Source organism: Neodiprion virginianus, chromosome 3 (genome assembly GCF_021901495.1).
Source record: "Neodiprion virginianus isolate iyNeoVirg1 chromosome 3, iyNeoVirg1.1, whole genome shotgun sequence".
Taxonomy (NCBI): domain Eukaryota; kingdom Metazoa; phylum Arthropoda; class Insecta; order Hymenoptera; family Diprionidae; genus Neodiprion; species Neodiprion virginianus.
This window is the reverse complement of record NC_060879.1, coordinates 4,757,572-4,775,174: the sequence shown is the minus strand read 5'-3', so window position 1 is coordinate 4,775,174 and position 17,603 is coordinate 4,757,572. Positions and strand designations below refer to the sequence as shown.

Sequence of the window (17,603 nt, the reverse complement as noted above, 5' to 3'; positions counted from 1 at the left end):
CAATACGTCAGGTTGATACAGATATCGATTATTTATTCTTCTCCTTTCTTGGGCTCGTTTCAACGCTACGGCAATTTATCCAAATTTCATTTCCAAACTACCTGCAGCTCTACTGATATTACGCGATAACGAAGCATTTTTATATAGTGTCTGAATATCAGAATTTCGAACTATTCAAAGCCGTAAGTATAATACATGTGAAGTTTATTTATAAATTACTGTTGTTATTATTGAACGAATGGCCGAATACAATTGGATGTTTAACCTCGATTTACGTAAATGAAATCGAAACGGAATTGGAGCGTCGAAATTATGTCGCTATCCTATCATACACAGATATATGCGGATTTCTGTAAAAGTTTTCATAATTTTCCAATCCGTTGTCTCATCCAGGTCATCCATAATCGATAAATCGTTCAACGGGTTAATATAAATATATATATATATATATATATAATATAATATGTAAAGCTTGATATTCGTTAATAATTGTAATAATTAACATATAACATTAAATATCTATATACGAATAATGCATTTTATAATTTACACTGCTTATTAATTACTGCGCAGTCCTCGTCATCACATTCTCGCATTTATACAGGTCTGTATACGCAAAATATCTTCTTTCGCGTGCAGCCCCAGTTTGTAATATTATCCCATTAACCGCGAACTCCGATCACACATTCGATTAGTTGCGTTGTTAAAGAATCATTCTTTACTTTTCCAGGGAAAGGATTGACCGGGAAATTTTTTAACACCGTTTCAAGTTTTCGAACGCCGAGAAACTGGCCAATATGCAATATTTCTTATTCCGCTACTTTCTCAGCATAATAATGCAGAATTCGTTACGCGGTGTATAAAATCGGTATGTCAAATATTAAATAAATACTATAGGAAATTTTTTTCTCATTCTAATTGTCTTTAATTCTGGATTTCTTATTTCAAGCAAAACTATTTCGGTTTAGATTTATTTATTTAACGTCGTGGTTGAGAAGAAAATGCGTGTTTGGAATTATTATTTTTTTCACAAGTTGAATCAGGCGAAAATGGAAAAGAGAATCTTTTACAAGTTTGATACTGTTCGTCGGATTTCACAGTCAGTCTTACATTCAGTCTTTCGAAACTGGAATCGAAAAATCAAATTACGGTGCAAGTTCATCGATGATATTTGATAATCCTATACGAGCAATGCGAGAGATGAAAAAGTATTTTTTTCACCTTCCTGTACGGTATACAATTTAGCCAGTTTCTTTGGAATCGCGTTATTATTTATCAACATTATGATTCGTTATATATTCGATCTTGAAATCTCGGATATTGACGCGATTTCGAGATCTTGCTGCAATTTTTATCCTTTAACGCGGGCAAAATTTTCATGGAATAATTTCTATATGTATATATATGTATATATAAATGTTTAACGACATTCAACATATTTATGATACATTGTTTTATACTTGTTACGCATAATATTGAATATCGTGTGAGAATTTTAAGATACATATATATATATATATGTATATATATAATATCCGTAGCTCGCCGGCGAACACGAAAAATAAATCTCACTCTTTATGGCATCGAAATAATGTGAACTCATAACTACAAAGCATAAACCTAGATTAGGATCGTTTAAATTTAGGATTACGGTAGAATCATCGATTCAATGATTTATCCAATTTCGATAAGGATTTTAAATATCGATTCATACTGTATTAATTGACATCGATACATCGTTTGATCCTACCCACTTGGTGAATAAATCTAATCTCTCGTTTTTTTTCGACATCGAAATATTTAATCATAATAAATCTTACGTTATAATTGAATTTCTCCATTCGTCTAATTATCAACTGTTCAAACTTATAATACGTGATATACTTAATGAATATATCTGAAGAAAAGTAACGACAAGAAATTTACAGGACAGTAGATACTTTCATCAGGTTAAGGCTGCGTTAATTATTGTCTTTCTTCGATTATGTCTCTCGCGTTTGGAGGAGCCTTATTACTTCGATGTGTCGCATCCTTTTTGCTACACTATTTAAGAACAGCTAAACACCGTTTACAAATACCTCTAAGTTTGCTTGATTCAATATACATACAATAATATGCGAATATGTGTATATGCATAATATTTTTCTTCTACTTTATTTATATACGCGTCGGTAATCCGTATCGTAGAAATTTAACCGTCATCAATCGGCAGAGAGGATAAAAGAGATGATAAATTCTTACCTTCGATCTACAAATAAATAATCCATTTAAATATTTCTCTTGTACTGTGTAATGTCAATGCAAACGTCTCAAGTTTCTTTAAACAAATAATTATCGATTGAAATCACTGTTATTACAATCGTACTCCTCTGCGATAATAAATGTTCGCAAGATTATTTCAAACAAGCATTTGTCAAATCGTTTTCATCCTTCGTGCCCAAGTCGACATATATGTATATGTATGTATGTAATACGTAGGATACAGGCCTACATGTAAATATGTATATATGTATATTATACTGTCTATACATACATAATTCTAACAATTAATATAAATATACAAACAGCACTGCGCTAACTTCTTTCAAACATACTTTTTATGTCTGTATATATTTATGTATATATATATTAGGGTGTGCCAGAAAAAAAAAAAACAAAACGCACACCAAAATTTCGGTAAAACAGTTCAGGTAGTATATTTCATCCATACACGAGCTGTTAATATTGATATTTAGAGGTATCTATTTGTTCTTTACATTTTTCATTTAAATAACACGTAAAGAAAACCGAAAAAAATGTTGAAATTTTTTTTTTCTCGTAAACGGCTTGACTTACAAACGATCTAGATACAGATTCTTATATTTAAATTGTAAATGAATAAAAATAAAAAAATAAGCACCTCCAAATGTCAGTATCAAGAGCTCATATTTGAATATTTGAATGATATATTCTATTTGAGATGCGGTAACGAAATTTTCATGCACGTTTAAAAAAAATATATTTATTTTTCATCTATCATTTTCATATATATATATATGTTTTTTTTTATAAATTGAGCTAAACTACGACTTTGTTCTATTATAGCTAGTGTAAGTAAGTGATGCCTTCGATGTCCTGTTTACCATTTTCAATTTGACTTTGACTCGACTCTGAATCACTCAAAACTCTTCATGCTGCTAAGTTATGTTATAATCTGTTATATTTTCTTTCTCCGTTCATAAGTCAACTTTATAGGTAGGTATCATATAAACAAAATTATACGTACAATAAGTTATCTAAGGTGATTGGTTATTCTGCACGCATACCGTAAATTCTATAACAACAACAACAACCATAATAATAATAGTAATGATAATAATAATAGCTTTTAATAATAATTATTAACAATAATAATAATACTGATTAATGTATTGTCACACGAACGTCTCTTGGTATTATTCGTACATACCTAATTATATGAACGTAATACGAACACAAAGACAAAGATACATATTTAATATTTCAAGCGGTGTTCAATACCGTCTAAGAATCACAGCGATAAGAAATTTTGCAAAATAATGTAAGAAAACAATTTATTGCACGTTAAAAAATTGAAGCAAACCGGTTGTACAAAACTGTAGTAATTTATTTATCTAATGAAAATTTAATCGCGTTGACCGATTGTATCGTTGGATCGTTATTAAATATGGCAATTGTGAAACTAAACTATTCGACTGTACAGTAATAATCTGACGAACAAAAATATGTTAGCAGTAATAAAATATCCGCGAATGGTAAATATTATTAGGTGTTTTTTTTTTTTTTTCCTTACACAACCCGTCATTATACGCATCTGGATCGTTGTCTGCAAATTCATGAACGGACACTGTATATTATACTCATGATCTGTGTTATATATTCACAGGCTGTAATCGGTATGAATGAACGGATGATTCGATTACAAGTGACTGAAATAGTTCAAAACTGACGTGTGCCTGGTAATAAAATTTATCTTCATCGTCAGATGTATTAAAAATAAGTAAAAGAAAAAAAAAAAGAAAAAAAAAAGGTGTGTTTGTAATGTTTTATTTATTTGTTTATTTATTTATTTATTTTTTTTTTGCAATTTGGTCCTACACACACTGCGTCGTCCACGCTTGATCGGTCGTCGGTTAAGTATAAGCTACAGAGTTTGAATCGTGAGTTTTCAAATTCGGCGAATAGTTTCTGCTCCTCGATATATAATTTCAATGCATGTGACAGCTCTCATCCGATATATCGTATCAATGTATCAGGCATGTTTCATGCATGCGTTATAATATAGGTATACGATGCGTCAGTTTATCGAAGCAAGAAATAACGTGGTGTAGGTACATACCTACGTGCAAGAATAAAAGTTTGAAAGATTCTTACCATACACGATGCAAGGAAGTGTTATGCGAGAGAACAAGGATCGATGTAACGAGAGAAACCTTGTGCCGTGGAAGTCCGAATGTTTGGTGTATCGCAGGGATCCATCGGTGTTACGGGTATTTCGGATAATGGATTTCGGTACCGTGGTTTAAAATTTACTCGGACAAACCGGCGGGTTCATTTGACCGAAAACGTTTAGCTCGTAGAGCGATGCGACGGCTATGAAGATCAGGTACCACACCATCAGAAACACCCCGTATCGTCGGTCAAGCTTCCAGCCGTTGAGATGAGTCACAACGACGAGAAAAACTACCGTCGATAGCAGAGACACCGTCGAGTAGGTCAGGCCTGCAATAGTACCATGCCAAGTCGTAGAATTAAAGAACCCGGGTACCGATCGGGAAGTAAGAGAGAAGGAGCCGAAACGAACAAAAACCTGGTTTTGGCGCGGAGTTATCGGTACCGATTTCCTCCACTCACCGCCTTCCGGTTCTTCGATCGTTCGAAATCTTTACAAACCAGGCAGCTGTCAACACCTGGTCAACACTTGATAATCGTAATATTTGAACGACCAAGGAACACAGAAGCAACGATTGAGACAAATCGGTACCTACTGCTAACTTTCCGCTGAAATCTGGCACAAGTTTGTAATCCTAAGTTTCTTCGACTTCTCTCTCACTTCCCGGCACCAACGAATCCATCCCGCAAGGTGACCACCCACCTCTGCTCGTCACGTTCACGTGGGAACCAGGCGCTATCATGGCTGTCTGAATGAACCAAGGAAGCCCAAGGCAGACCAGAATGTCGAATACGTTACTGCCGACCGCGTTACTCACTGCCATGTCACCCAGTCCTTCCTTGATCACTGCCAACGATGAGAGGGCATCGGGGACGCTCACTCCGGCTGCCACGAATGTCAGCCCCATCACCGTGTCGGGTATGCCCAACGTGCTACCTGAATGTAGGAGGATCAAGTCAGCCGGTGTGACCAATTTTTTATCGAGGAATAATGTCCTCCGCTTACGGGAACGGGGACGCAATTGGAACCGTGATGTTTTCTACCTATTATCGTGATCATCCAGACCATGAAGTAGCTGTAGAAGCTGATCCATATCATGGAAACGCAGAAGGTGAAGGGGTACCACCTCTTCCACTTCTCCTGCCGGCAGTCTGGCATGGTTACGCGACACATGAAGTGGATCGGGTAGACCAAGCCCCATGAGAACAAGCCCCACTTTCCACCGTCGGTCGGTCTTACCAGTGGGGAAATCTCGTTGGGGTCGGCCTCCTTCGCTTTGTAGTACTGCGGCTGGGCTGGACAAGCCGGCTTTGGATGGGCTGGATCGGAAGGGTCCTGGAGGCCGGCCATGTTGCCTGAAAGAATCGAAGCCTCGTTAATTCGGACTGAAGAATTTGGGGGTCGGGGATCATTCACCTTCGCTTTTGACTTGGTCCGTAACCGGGGAGTTTGGACCGGTGTACGACAGTCGCTCTTCTTGGAGCGATCGATAACTGACGAGGGCATTCTCCTCGGCAGGATCGTTGTCCTTCGGCAAGTACGGAAGGTTAAGGGATTTAGCCCAACGCTCGAGGCGCTCGTTGAAGGACAGAACGACGCAGTATACGACGTACGTGAAGAGCATGAAGAGGGCTTCGGGCCTGAAAGCGTAACGCGGTTGAACTCAATTCGTTCTTGAATACGAGGGGGTAAGAGAAAAGTACGTAGCTCGATCGCGTTACTGGCGTACTCACCACGATATTGATTCGTTATAGATCGTGCCAAGCATAACGAGGATCGAGATCATGTAGAAGAAACAGTCTCTGCAGAGTGGCCACCAGTTCAGCTTCGACACTGTTCCCGAAAACAGGCCACACACCGATATCACGAACATTATGTTGAACACGGCGCTGCCAATCACCCCGCTCACCTGTAAAATAGCGGTAACAGAATATGAGGAACCGATGATCGATCGTTCCGACAATCGCTTTTATTCTCCGCGTTATCCATTATCGCGCCAGCAACAATCGTAACTCGAAGCTGGATAGGAAGAACAAAGCAACGTCGCTGATTGCAAATCGGACAACGGGACTCACCCCTATGTCGTCTTTAGCGAAAAACACCCCTATCACAACTGTCGCCAACTCGGGAGCGGAGGATCCGGCAGCCATGAAGGTGGCACCAGCGACGTCCGGAGAAAGCCGCAATTCTGTGAATACCAAGTGGATCAAAGATGAGAAGATCGAAGTGGCTCGGACTGTCGAAAATCGTAACTGTGCTCACCTTCGCAAATCCTGTCCAAACTGGAAACGAAGTAATCGTCACAGACGATAGCCAGACCGAGGAACGTGTAAATAGCAACCAGGATGTCGATTATCAGTGCACCATGCTTACGGGCCTCGGGCCCGACCAACGGACGTGGAAACTGCTCGATGGCCGGTGGAGAGCAATTCTCTCTTCTTGGTCTCCACGTCGGACGAGCCTCGTTAATGATCGTTGTAACCGACTCTGGCATTCCCTGCAACGTATGTTTCAACCTCTCAGTTATGCTGAAAAGAAGGAATTCTCTCACGGATATCATTCGACCGAATATACCAGTTGAAACAAAGAGTCATCATCGAAACTTTTACTCATCAACAACGCGAAGGGTTGACCATGCTCCATATAACTACGCACCATGGGACTTCCATGACTTGCATCATGAACCATGACCTTTAAAGTCCTGCCAGAGTAATTCCAAATGACCAGGAACAACTTCTCGCATGTTACCATAAGGGTAAAAGTTCTCCGGAGCAGAGTCAACCCATTTCAAAAACGAACTCCAGCTCACCGTGGTGTTTGGATTCTGAGTTGTCTTGGCCTTCTCGGCACCCTTAGAATCAAGTTTGGTTTCCGGGGTGGTTTCGATGCTAACACGCTGTTTGTTGCCCTTCGGAGTCTCGGTTAAAGTCTTTTCAGTAAGCAAAGAAGGCTCCTTGGGAGCCTGAGTGACTGAAATGGAACTAATCGTTTTCGGTTCGTCATTCGCGAGGGCTTTCCTCGTCGGCGAGTCCTTGTCCTTGCGAATCGCGGTCGCATCTTGCAGGTCTTTGCCTCCGCTGATCGGTGACTGATCAGGAACAGAAACCGGAGTCGCAGCGTCGGTCATACTGGACGTGTAGACCGATGTTGTCGTCTGAATTAAAACGTAGAGGAGAAACAGGCCGACCTGAAGTGGCCACTTTTCCCGCCGAGTCAACCGACGCCGTGGTCTACTCCTCATCGTTGGGTGTTGCTGCAATTTAAGAAGGTGTCGCGTTACCGAAGCTCTTCGTGACAGCCGCCGCGGTGCGTTATATGCGTCAACACGTCGGCTCGCTCAAAGTATCGCGTTACCTTAACCGAACTGTCCGAGACTCGGAGTGTGCGGATCTGGGTTACATGAGGATGGGACGAGAAGGAAGACGCGGAATAAGAAGAGGAGGAAGAAATGTTGGCGAGAGGATGGGGAAGAGGTCAATTTGCAAATTACAGACTCGGGAAAGTAATTCGAGACTCGCAATCAGCCAAGGAAATCTCGACTCGTTGAAGTGCTGAGGGTATTTAATCCTCCCGCAGGACGTGTTTGCCTCTCGGCGTGATTTCGAGAGGCGATATCTGACAGGTTGAGAGGCCTATAGCGTCGTATACCGAGGGCGTGCTTGTCCGGGTTTTCATACCCTGGGAATTTTTTGTTGCTTCAATTTTTAGGACCCTCGGCAACGGCGCCTTTCACTTTTCCGTATTGTCAAAACTCGAAAACGCCAAACCCTTGGGCGAAACCTACGCCTGATGTACTGCGAGTACCTTATCCCAAGCGCCCTCCTCTAGGGAAAATGTTCGTGGGTTCGGACGTGCAATGTATGGAAAAAAATCGTCGTTTTGTTTATTACATGATTTACCTTGTCAATTCGGTAATATATGTAAGAAATCACATGTGGTTTTATGCATATGCATAATAAATGACAAAAGCACGAATCATCAAATCTACTAGATCTAAATTCATATAGTTGATAATATGATTTTTGATACAGTAAATCTGATGATTTGTGATTTTGTAATTAATCATGTGATTTCATATATATTTTATTGGTTGGGTCGGCAGTCGAATATTGTACATTTAGAAGTTGCGAAACGTCGACTCCTTGCGGTGAAATCTTTTCATACCTCACGCGTAAGTTTGCGAATTTTTAAATTCATGTTATTTGCATTGGAGAATTTTTCTGTATACTGCGCAAAATATTTTCAGTTATTTTTCGATCACAGGATCGCGTATTCATTTCTCTGTAATTGGAATAAGAAAATCGGATTTAATCGCGACGGATCAGAAAACGAAATTCAATTGAGTTTATTGGAAATTCCCTCTAGCAAATAAGCTCACTAGTTTTCAATGAAAGTTATATTTGAATCAAGTAAGATGCGGTTTAACGAAAACGATGAAGCCACTTGGGGCAGTAGCTTTTTTTTCCACCGCTCACCGTGCCGAAAAAAGTAATTTGTGCAGCTTGGATGGATTTAAATTTGATACAAAGTTCGTGCGACTGTGAAGTCAATTTAAAAAAGAAACAAAAGAAATTTTGGTGGTATATACTTTTTGTAAGAAAAAAAAGTATGAGCTGTAAATTAGCGTAAATTTTCCATCTGCCGCGGAGTTCCGGTTTCTGGTAAACCCTTCGCATGACCGCATTAACCGGTTCATGTTAAAATTGAAATGTTGTCTGAAAACGCCTGTGTTTGAATAAAGAAGTACTTTTTCGGACGATTTTGAGATGTTTTGGATATGTAAGTCAGAAATTGATTTTTTTTTTTCTTTTTTCTGTGAGAATAATTGTAAAAAATAGATAGCGGTAATGGATTTGTCAGAAAATTTCACCCCTATTAGACATATAGGTATTTGACAATTATTTAATATGAAGTATATCTTGAGAAAATCGTAAAAAAATGAGAATGAACATTGTAAACTATAGCGTAGAAAAAAGCGATTAGGACTAAGGAAAGAGAGAAATGTCCGGTTACGATCACTGTACGCAATTAATCCAAAATTATTTTGACTTTTCATCATCACCAAGAAATGATAATGAGAAAATTTAATACGCGCGGTTCACCGTTCGTTTTTACTACGCAGGTCGCTATAAATTTACAAATATCGAATGATATTTTCTCGGAACTATGGGGCGTTAGGCAAACATTGAACGACTGATTTAACGTCGCAATATTCTAAAAGGCGACAGGCCGCATGCGCGTTACTATTAAATCATTCGAAAATCGTCGATTGTAGGATTTCGGAGGCAGTTGTCGGAAACTGTGAGCTTTGGCGAGGTTCGGTTTGGCAAGGATCGATTCCCTCTTCCTCTGCCCTTGTCTTCCTCGCTGACTCCGGCGCCCCGACGACGATCAATCCGTCCTTGTCCCTTCGCCGCCCTTCTCCGCCCATTCCACCCCCGACAACCCCGCCTCGTCTCCTCGCGTGCCGTCCTCCAAGAGGAGCAAATATCCCGCAGTATCTTTGCGCTACGTCACCAGCATCAATAACGAGTTTCTCTTTCTGTGCAAAGCCGAGGGAGGAAAACGAGGGAGGAAATTTCAGGGTAGAAAAACATCCGGTCACGGGATTCGAACGACGGTACGGACAGGATAAAGGGTTGTGAGAAGAGTGAGAGAAGAAGAAGAAGACGACGATCAAGACGAGGAGGACTAAAGGGTGAAATGCTGCTAACCGATTCTCCGCTAATTCACATCCACCTCGATGTATGCTCGGAGGAAAGTACGAGGAAGAGAATTGATTCTCCGTTTCAGCTGGAATCCTTCCCGGATATCCCGTAAATCGGATATTCTATTTTCGCACAACCGACCGGACTAATTTTCCTCTAACCGGACTCCGTGATATTGATTGATCTATTTATGGAATGTTAATTGACCCTTTTCACCCGTCCACTCCTCCCTCCGTATCTCGTAACATCTACTTATTATACATACAAGCAACACGGAGGAATTATCGGGTATCACGGGTAAATCCACACGGTTCAATATAGTGGAGGTAACAATATCTGGCAGGGACTCGACGAGACCCTGATACGTAATCAATGCATCGAGCTGATTGGATTCATTGGCTAAACCAGCTGACGCGGTCTCGCTATGACGCCAAGTATATCCCTCTACGAGTAGTTCACTGTACCCTGGCTCTGAATCCGAAGCGTTGCGAGAGACTGCTGAAACGATACTCTCGTTCCGTATTTTTTTTTAAGTTTTTTTTCTACCCCTCCTCATTTTTTTGCGAAAGGGAAAAGCGGAGACGAGGAGAGAGAATCAATCATCGCCGTTCAACCAATTTCGCTCTGCTCTTGGTAGTATATTCCTGAACCGCACGCCGGGATTCAAGTGTCTCGAAGTGTGCTTAATGCACGTTGTGTCCTCAATTAGAATAATGAATTACCGTGTGGTTGAACAGAGTCGAGTTTCCGCCATTGGCGATCAATGGGCTCGCCGATACATCCAAGCTTTTTCCCATACAATTGTAACGTTATCGTCGGTGTCGTTCGGTATTTGAATTAAGTTTCGTCTGTTACTGGCAAGTATTATTATGTACATTCGATACGATTTTCTTTGTCACACTGAATTATATAATTCATATGTTCTTCCATTCAGTGTTATCTATATTGTCTCTGCTTCTTTGGAAAGTTTGTTATTCAATTCTACGCTGGTACTGGGAATTTTAGGAACGTTGTAATGGAATCATCGTTGGAATAGTCTACGTATTAATAATGATAAAATAATATTCATCAACGGCGTTAATTAACCTAGCAACGCGATTCAGTTGTGTTGATACAGTAACTCGAACTGCCTGACGGCTGAACGTGACGGTTTTTATCACTAGTGAAAAACCGCGACGTAGCAAGAAAATTTAAACACTTTGATCCGGGTTTCTGGCTCACGAAGGGATTACGAATCTCCATGATTTCCCTTGGCGGGATATTCTTTGATTCAATTTACTGAAAGAGAGATCGGACATGAAACGTCGAAAATTAATCACCGATACGAACCGCACGATCCCGGTAAAATTCTCTCAATCCGCTAAATTTTGTACGCGATATTAAAATATATTCTAGGCGTTTTTCACGGCTAATATTTCAACTTTCTCAGATAAATTTAATCTTGTTATTCCAGATATGATTCGGTGTACCACAAAATTTTAACTCGCGAATTTGACGGGAAGAATCGAAACAACGTTGCGGGAGACGCAGAGAAATTGAAAAAAGTTTTGAAAAATGCAAAGCCTGAATATAATTACAGTGTTTGAAAAATTCCAGCTGTGATTTATCCTCTTATCAAAATATTTTACGTACTTCTGGAAATTGTGAGGAAACTTGAGGGGAGGAAAATTTCAGGAGAGTATAAGGTTTTGTCTATCGCGTGGGTCGATTTAAAGTCTTACGGATGCGAGTATGATGTTTCTAAAATGGAATCGAACATGGACTGACCATCAGGGATAAATTTTACGAGCGACGAGGATTGCGTAATACAAATAAACCGCGTTTGGTGATCGACAATGCGAAATATTCGTGTAACTTGAATCGTGAATGGAGTTGGCGAGATGCTCTTATGTACGAATAATCTGAAAATCTATAGTCGATCTGATATTATCATATCTGAGAGATACGATGATTAATCGAAAAATGCCGAGAGGGAGGTACTTGTTGTATACGAGGACGTACAACTCTTGAAATTCCTTGTCTTTCTGACGTAACAGAGAAAGACGAACTGGAGAAAGGTAAAGCCAGGCACAGCTGACGGTACAGCGGCGATAAACTGATTGAAAATAAAAGCTGTACCAGTGCCGTGGAGGAGAGGAAGGGTGGCTCGTTCGCCCTCTCAGTAAAAGACCAACGTCACTCGGTTAGCGAAGTGTATAAACCGACGAGGTGAAATGCTTTATTCCGGACCCACTTAGGGCTCTTCCATTCAAAGCTGTGATGAATTTCACTCGTATTGGGAATATTTTACGGCTTGAATGTGGACGTTGACTGTACGCGGAGTGAATCATCGTACACAGGCTTGCGAGGGTATTTTGAAAACTGAATACTCAAGATTCAGGCTTACGTCAAATGAGAAATAACTTCTGAGTCATTCTTGCCGTTGTATGGTTTCGCTTAAAACAGCCATCGGTAACTGGCGAACGCTGAAAGTGATCCTGGAACCGAAATAAAATCGCAAGTGGTGCAAATAGCGGCCATCTTGATTTTGTGCCAGGGATTGAATTCGGCTTCCAGACAAAGTGGCGCCGTAAATCGTGACCTATACGCAACTTCACGCCAAGGATTTGGATCTACAAAATAATTTTTACACACCATTTTTTTTTTTTTTTGTGAATTTGTCTTCGGTAAATCGTGTTTGTGTCAAAGAGCATATTATGAGAATTAATTATCAGCAACTTTGACAGTCGTTTTTAAAATAATTATTGTCAACTCGTAGAACAGGAGGGAATTCCGATTACTTTTACCTAGCTGCAGTTTATATCCTTTACTGAAAGTAAAGTCCAGAGGAAGACAGAGAAGACACAGAAAAACGAGAAAAAAACTGCAGATTAAAAGAAGAGGACTGCAGACGAGAGGAAGGGGCCTTATTTATTGGATTAACTTTATTTTTCCAATAGGTATGCGAATATAGCTGCTGGCTCTTTGCGTCAACCGCTAGATTTATCGCCCACTAGATCTTGCGGTAGTTTTTTCAATAATTACAGGTGTATAAAACAAGTAATCGCAAAATCCTGTTAATCCAAGTTTTGGACTCGTTATTAAAAGCCTTGATCCTCGGAAATTTTTCTTTCAAGCTCGATGAAAAATGATGAAATTTTATCCTTAAAACTCTAGAGAATTGCTTGAGTTTGTCAGAGAACGTTAAAACGTTGCGATTAAGTCTCGGCAGGCGTACAAAAACATTATAGAAAAATTTAGGAATCCATAAAATGAAAAGTGAGAGTTAGCTGCGTTTTGGAAAAAATCGTTCTGCTCAACTGAATATTACTAAAATTGGATTTGCCGCAGGTTTCTTTTCGTTTGTGGAATCTTGAGGGAAATATTTTCACCGAATAATTTCGACGTTCTTAATTTTGTTTTCCTTCACAAGCGCCTGTGACACGGTCGTTACTTGGAAGAACCAGACGTTGATTACTTAGCGAATTCATTAAATATTCGTCGCTGAACTGCAAGCCAAACGAAATTCTACGAGCAAAATGTATTAATTTATTCTTAACAGCGTAGCAATATAATATATGCAATATGCGTATATGCACAAGGGTAGTTCACTGCATGTTTCAAACTAATATGACACGTTACATCAGAGTTTGCAGGCGTTCACGAGTCCCATAGGATTGATTATGCAGCCGACGTTTATAATTGCTACTGCACGCAACCGTTAATTAAACTACCCTGCATCGATCGATCGATTAGTTTTCCATTGTAGTTTTCCGGCGTTGAGCCTACGATCTTTAATCGGCAACCGTTTACTTCTACGAAAAAAAATAAAAAGGAAGAAATAAATCTTCTACGTTCATCAATCACGGGTGGCGATCAATTAAACGCTATAGATGTGTATTTCACGAGTTTTTCGCTCTCAATTGCATTAGAAAATAAAACATTTGTCCAAGCGTAATCGTACGATTTATTTTACCCTAGGGAATTACAGTTGAAATTGGTTACTGGATCAAAAGAAGACTGCGGTTCTCTTAAAGGGGAACAAACGTTTCAAAAGAAAGTAATTCCATAGCTAATTTGTGCGTATAATTCTCTCAATTATTCGGGTAATGAGCATAACGAATTTGACGCAGTAAATGACGCTTCGACAAAATGCTAATTGTTTCAATTATAAGTTGTTCAACAAGTTAGGGACATTTCTCGGCGGAATGGTAAACGAGTTTGGATACAAGGTGAGCAAACAGAGACTATTGTTGAAACATATAATTTTGTGTCATTTTATATAGCCATGAATTAGTTTAGGACAAAAATTAGGCAAGACCCCAGTAACGATTATTATGCTAGAAAGCATAAAATGTGAGGGTATTTTTAAACACGAGGCACGATCAGCGAGTGTGTGTAACGGTAAAATTATTGATTTGCATAAACAGCTCAGTGAGGTTTGTAGGTTGAGGGTATTAAGTAAGAGACGTGCAAAAAAAAAGAGCGCAATAAATCGCAGAAACTTACCACTGAGCTGATGGGCTCTTCGAGCATGTTTTCCAGACTCTTGAAGAATCCAACAGAAAGTATAAAACGACGATTCACTTATCTCAGAATAACAACATCTCTCGCCCCGAAATTATCTGAAAATAATGTGAGAAAAAAAAACTACCCTTGACAGCGGCTCTACTGTCTTTAAAGCGTTTTGCAACCCGTTACAGTCGACAACGAGTTCCGCTGTTCTTGGATCGTTGATTATTCAAATATCCCGTAAATACGCGGTCGAATCAAGTCACTTGCAGTTTACCTGACTATTTTCTTGTTTTATATCAATTTTTACTTGTTTTTTATCGACGCTCTGACGTTCCTCTTTGCGCTATTTCGCGTGTAATGCGAGGCTTTCCACGCTCGCCTCATTTTGCGCACGCGCAATTCTCCTCTCGTGCGCGAAGTGTTTCACTAAAAGTGTTAGCCACCGAATTCCGCGAGTGTTTTGGTGCCTGCACACACGCAACCCGCTCTACGCAAAAGAAAACGGGTAGCACTATATATGGGCTCGAGGGGTAGTTAGCAGGGGTCGAATTTAAGTAGCTGCCTCGATTTAACTAGCCAGTGACTACCCCTCAAAGGGTGTAGATAAACTATAGTTTTCATAACTTGCGCGGGGAAAACAGACGATGTATATTCATTATCACCGGGAATTACCTGGTGAACATTCTAATGGCGAATCAAATGACGGTAAATGCATACTTTGTCTTGAAATAATTGTCGCTTTTGAAACTTTAAAAAAATTTTATTCTGTACGATTTGCTATATGAATTTAAAGTCTCAGTCTCTCGAGTGTGACTAGTAGACTCGATAAACAAGGGAATAATGAAAAGACGTTAACGACTTTCGAATCGGTTGACAGCAGTGTGATACACTTTCAAAATTAGCAATGAAAATGCTTACCGGATAAATTTGAAGTCGTACGAGAATCACAGTTCTATACAGGAATCGCGATGCTTTCTTTATATCACAAAATGTAAAGTATGCTGTACGTAAGATGTATATCAACGTACAGACATAAAAAAATTGTAAACGGTTTGTGGTGAAAGCATTTTAGTTTGCCAACTGTCAAACTAAATGTCCAACCGATACGTATGCATACATACTTGTGCTCTTGTACACATGGGTATATTCACTTTGTTATCAGAGTTCATTGCCTCCTACGTTTGGTTCTGTATTCTGAATAATAAAATACATGATCCGTGTCAACGTATTTTGCATTGTATTTATATCTAAGAGGAAAAAAAAAAAAACAACGAACTGAAAATGAGTTGACGAAAAACAACGAGGTAACGTGACGTACCAGAGTCTCTTTATTCTGAGTAAACTTAAACATGTAGATGATTTCATACTTATAGAAAGCCATATGTCTTCTGTTCCTTGTGTCAAGCAATCGTTACGCTCTTTTAATATTATCTTGGCGTTTGGTTGAAGTTAACGGAGTATCCGCCGCTATTAGGGTCCTGTTTCAGCTCAAAGTTGTCTGTGGAAAGGCCGAATGGTCTCAAGACCATATTTCCGAGGTCTTTCAACTTCCCTATCATCTCTGTTTTCAACTTCTCGTTTCTCTCCGCGATCAACGGCGGTAATCTCTGCGAATAATATTCAGTTCAAACACAGACTAGCTCGTATTTCGTAATAAACTTACCCTGACAGCGTAATTCGCTTCGCTATGCGCCGGGTCGAAGGTAAGAATCTTCTTGAAATCCTCCAAGGCTTCGTCGAGTTTATCAGACTCTTCGTAGAGCTGTGCCCTCCTCAAATAAGCCTTCAAGTAACTAGAATTCAGTTCCAACGCTTTGGTGCAGTCCGATATAGCGGAGTCTTTGTTCTCCTGGAAAGAGGAGCCAATCTATAAATTTTCTTTTTCTCTCTGAAAGATGACTATATCTCAATCGTCATAATTATCTCAAATTATCGACCTCTGTAAGGACGTTTTGTAAAGTCATGCGTTTTAAAACGTTTCACCAACAAGGATAAAATCACTGTTGATTTACCATGTATTTCATCTTCGCCGCCGCTCTGTTAGCATATAGAATCGATCTGTCCTTGTCGAAGGCGAGCGAACAGGTTTGTATACCTCTGGTGTAAGCGTCCATGGCTTTCTGATATTCACCGCTTTTGAAAAGCTCGTTTCCCTCGTTCTTCAGACTCTCCGCGTCCTTCCTCAGCGCCTGTTTCACATTCAGTAACATTGGTAGCATAGTATTTGGTTATCGGCAAGCGAAGCGAACGATGCGTTACATGGATTGAAAAAGCTTCTCACCTCTCTCTGCTCCTCCGTCAAGTCGACTTCTCTGTCCTTCAGCGCCTCTTCGTCAATGAAATCATCCGGTAGTTCGGTGATTTTCTTTCCATCCTGTTCCTCCTCTTCATCTTCGTCCTTTCCTATCGCCGCGAAAGGATCGTCGCTAATTTTATCATTACCGATCCTCGTACTAGGCTGTACTTTGTCCTTTTCACTCTCTTTGTTTTCGCCTCTGGACTCCGTCGGTGTTTGCCTAATCGCCGAATCCTCAAGGCCTTTGGTCAGCTCGTCTATTATCTCCTCGTTTGTCTGAGGCCTCTTTTCACTCGCGACGTTATTATCCATCCTCGTTTAAAGTTCAAATTCACGTTAGAAACATACGCACGAACTGTCGATCGCCGGTTTTAAAACCTCTCAACGTACTTGATGCACGCAATATTGCGAGGTTAGCTGTCACACATAACCTACACGACGATGTGATACGTCATTCTGGAATAACCTGCGCTACGAGTCGCGACCAGCTTCTGCGTTTATTGATCTTTCCATACACGGCAAGGCACCGTAGCGTTTAATTACGTTTCTAGAAAATGGGAGTTGACAACATCGCTCGGGACAAAAACTAACAATAGTAATTCGCAAATTATTCAATTATTTTGTATAAAATTTATTTCCTTATTCTCAATCGTCATATCATTTGAATACACGCGAATATTCATGACTAGTTTTA

At 39.9% G+C, this 17,603-nt stretch overlaps 2 protein-coding genes across 3 annotated transcripts; both read right to left on the bottom strand.

Annotated features, from left to right (window-relative positions):
• Positions 1-2,929: 2,929 nt before the first annotated feature.
• On the bottom strand, positions 2,930-14,958 carry LOC124300220 (probable sodium/potassium/calcium exchanger CG1090). Of its 2 annotated transcripts, none has more exons than XM_046754041.1 (9): positions 14,608-14,958; positions 7,221-7,664; positions 6,674-6,908; positions 6,487-6,599; positions 6,145-6,320; positions 5,828-6,051; positions 5,455-5,766; positions 5,114-5,347; positions 2,930-4,740 (listed from the first exon to the last, which is right to left on the bottom strand). In XM_046754041.1, exons 1-9 carry the CDS (start codon positions 14,632-14,634, stop codon positions 4,541-4,543), a joined length of 1,965 nt encoding a protein of 654 aa, XP_046609997.1. In that variant the 5' UTR covers positions 14,635-14,958; the 3' UTR covers positions 2,930-4,540. The 2 variants fall into 2 exon arrangements, with proteins under 2 accessions (XP_046609997.1, XP_046609998.1); XM_046754042.1 differs by lacking the exon at positions 14,608-14,958 and adding an exon at positions 12,506-12,620.
• Positions 14,959-15,918: 960 nt separating this feature from the next.
• On the bottom strand, positions 15,919-17,579 carry LOC124300222 (tetratricopeptide repeat protein 1). Its single transcript, XM_046754045.1, has 4 exons — positions 16,895-17,579; positions 16,626-16,802; positions 16,277-16,462; positions 15,919-16,220 (listed from the first exon to the last, which is right to left on the bottom strand). Exons 1-4 carry the CDS (start codon positions 17,219-17,221, stop codon positions 16,041-16,043), a joined length of 870 nt encoding a protein of 289 aa, XP_046610001.1. The 5' UTR covers positions 17,222-17,579; the 3' UTR covers positions 15,919-16,040.
• Positions 17,580-17,603: the final 24 nt, after the last annotated feature.

Bases quoted from the DNA above. Each gene is read 5' to 3' on its own strand.
- LOC124300220 (XM_046754041.1), bottom strand. From the start codon at position 14,634: ATGCTCGAAGAGCCCATCAGCTCAGTG. The intron at 6,052-6,144 runs GTGAGTACGCCA...TTACGCTTTCAG, and splicing joins TATAACGAATCAATATCGTG to GCCCGAAGCCCTCTTCATGC. The intron at 5,348-5,454 runs GTAGAAAACATC...TCCTACATTCAG, and splicing joins CTGGATGATCACGATAATAG to GTAGCACGTTGGGCATACCC.
- LOC124300222 (XM_046754045.1), bottom strand. From the start codon at position 17,221: ATGGATAATAACGTCGCGAGTGAAAAGAGGCCTCAGACAAACGAGGAG. The intron at 16,803-16,894 runs GTGAGAAGCTTT...AATGTGAAACAG, and splicing joins TGACGGAGGAGCAGAGAGAG to GCGCTGAGGAAGGACGCGGA. The intron at 16,463-16,625 runs GTAAATCAACAG...TCCTCTTTCCAG, and splicing joins CGGCGAAGATGAAATACATG to GAGAACAAAGACTCCGCTAT.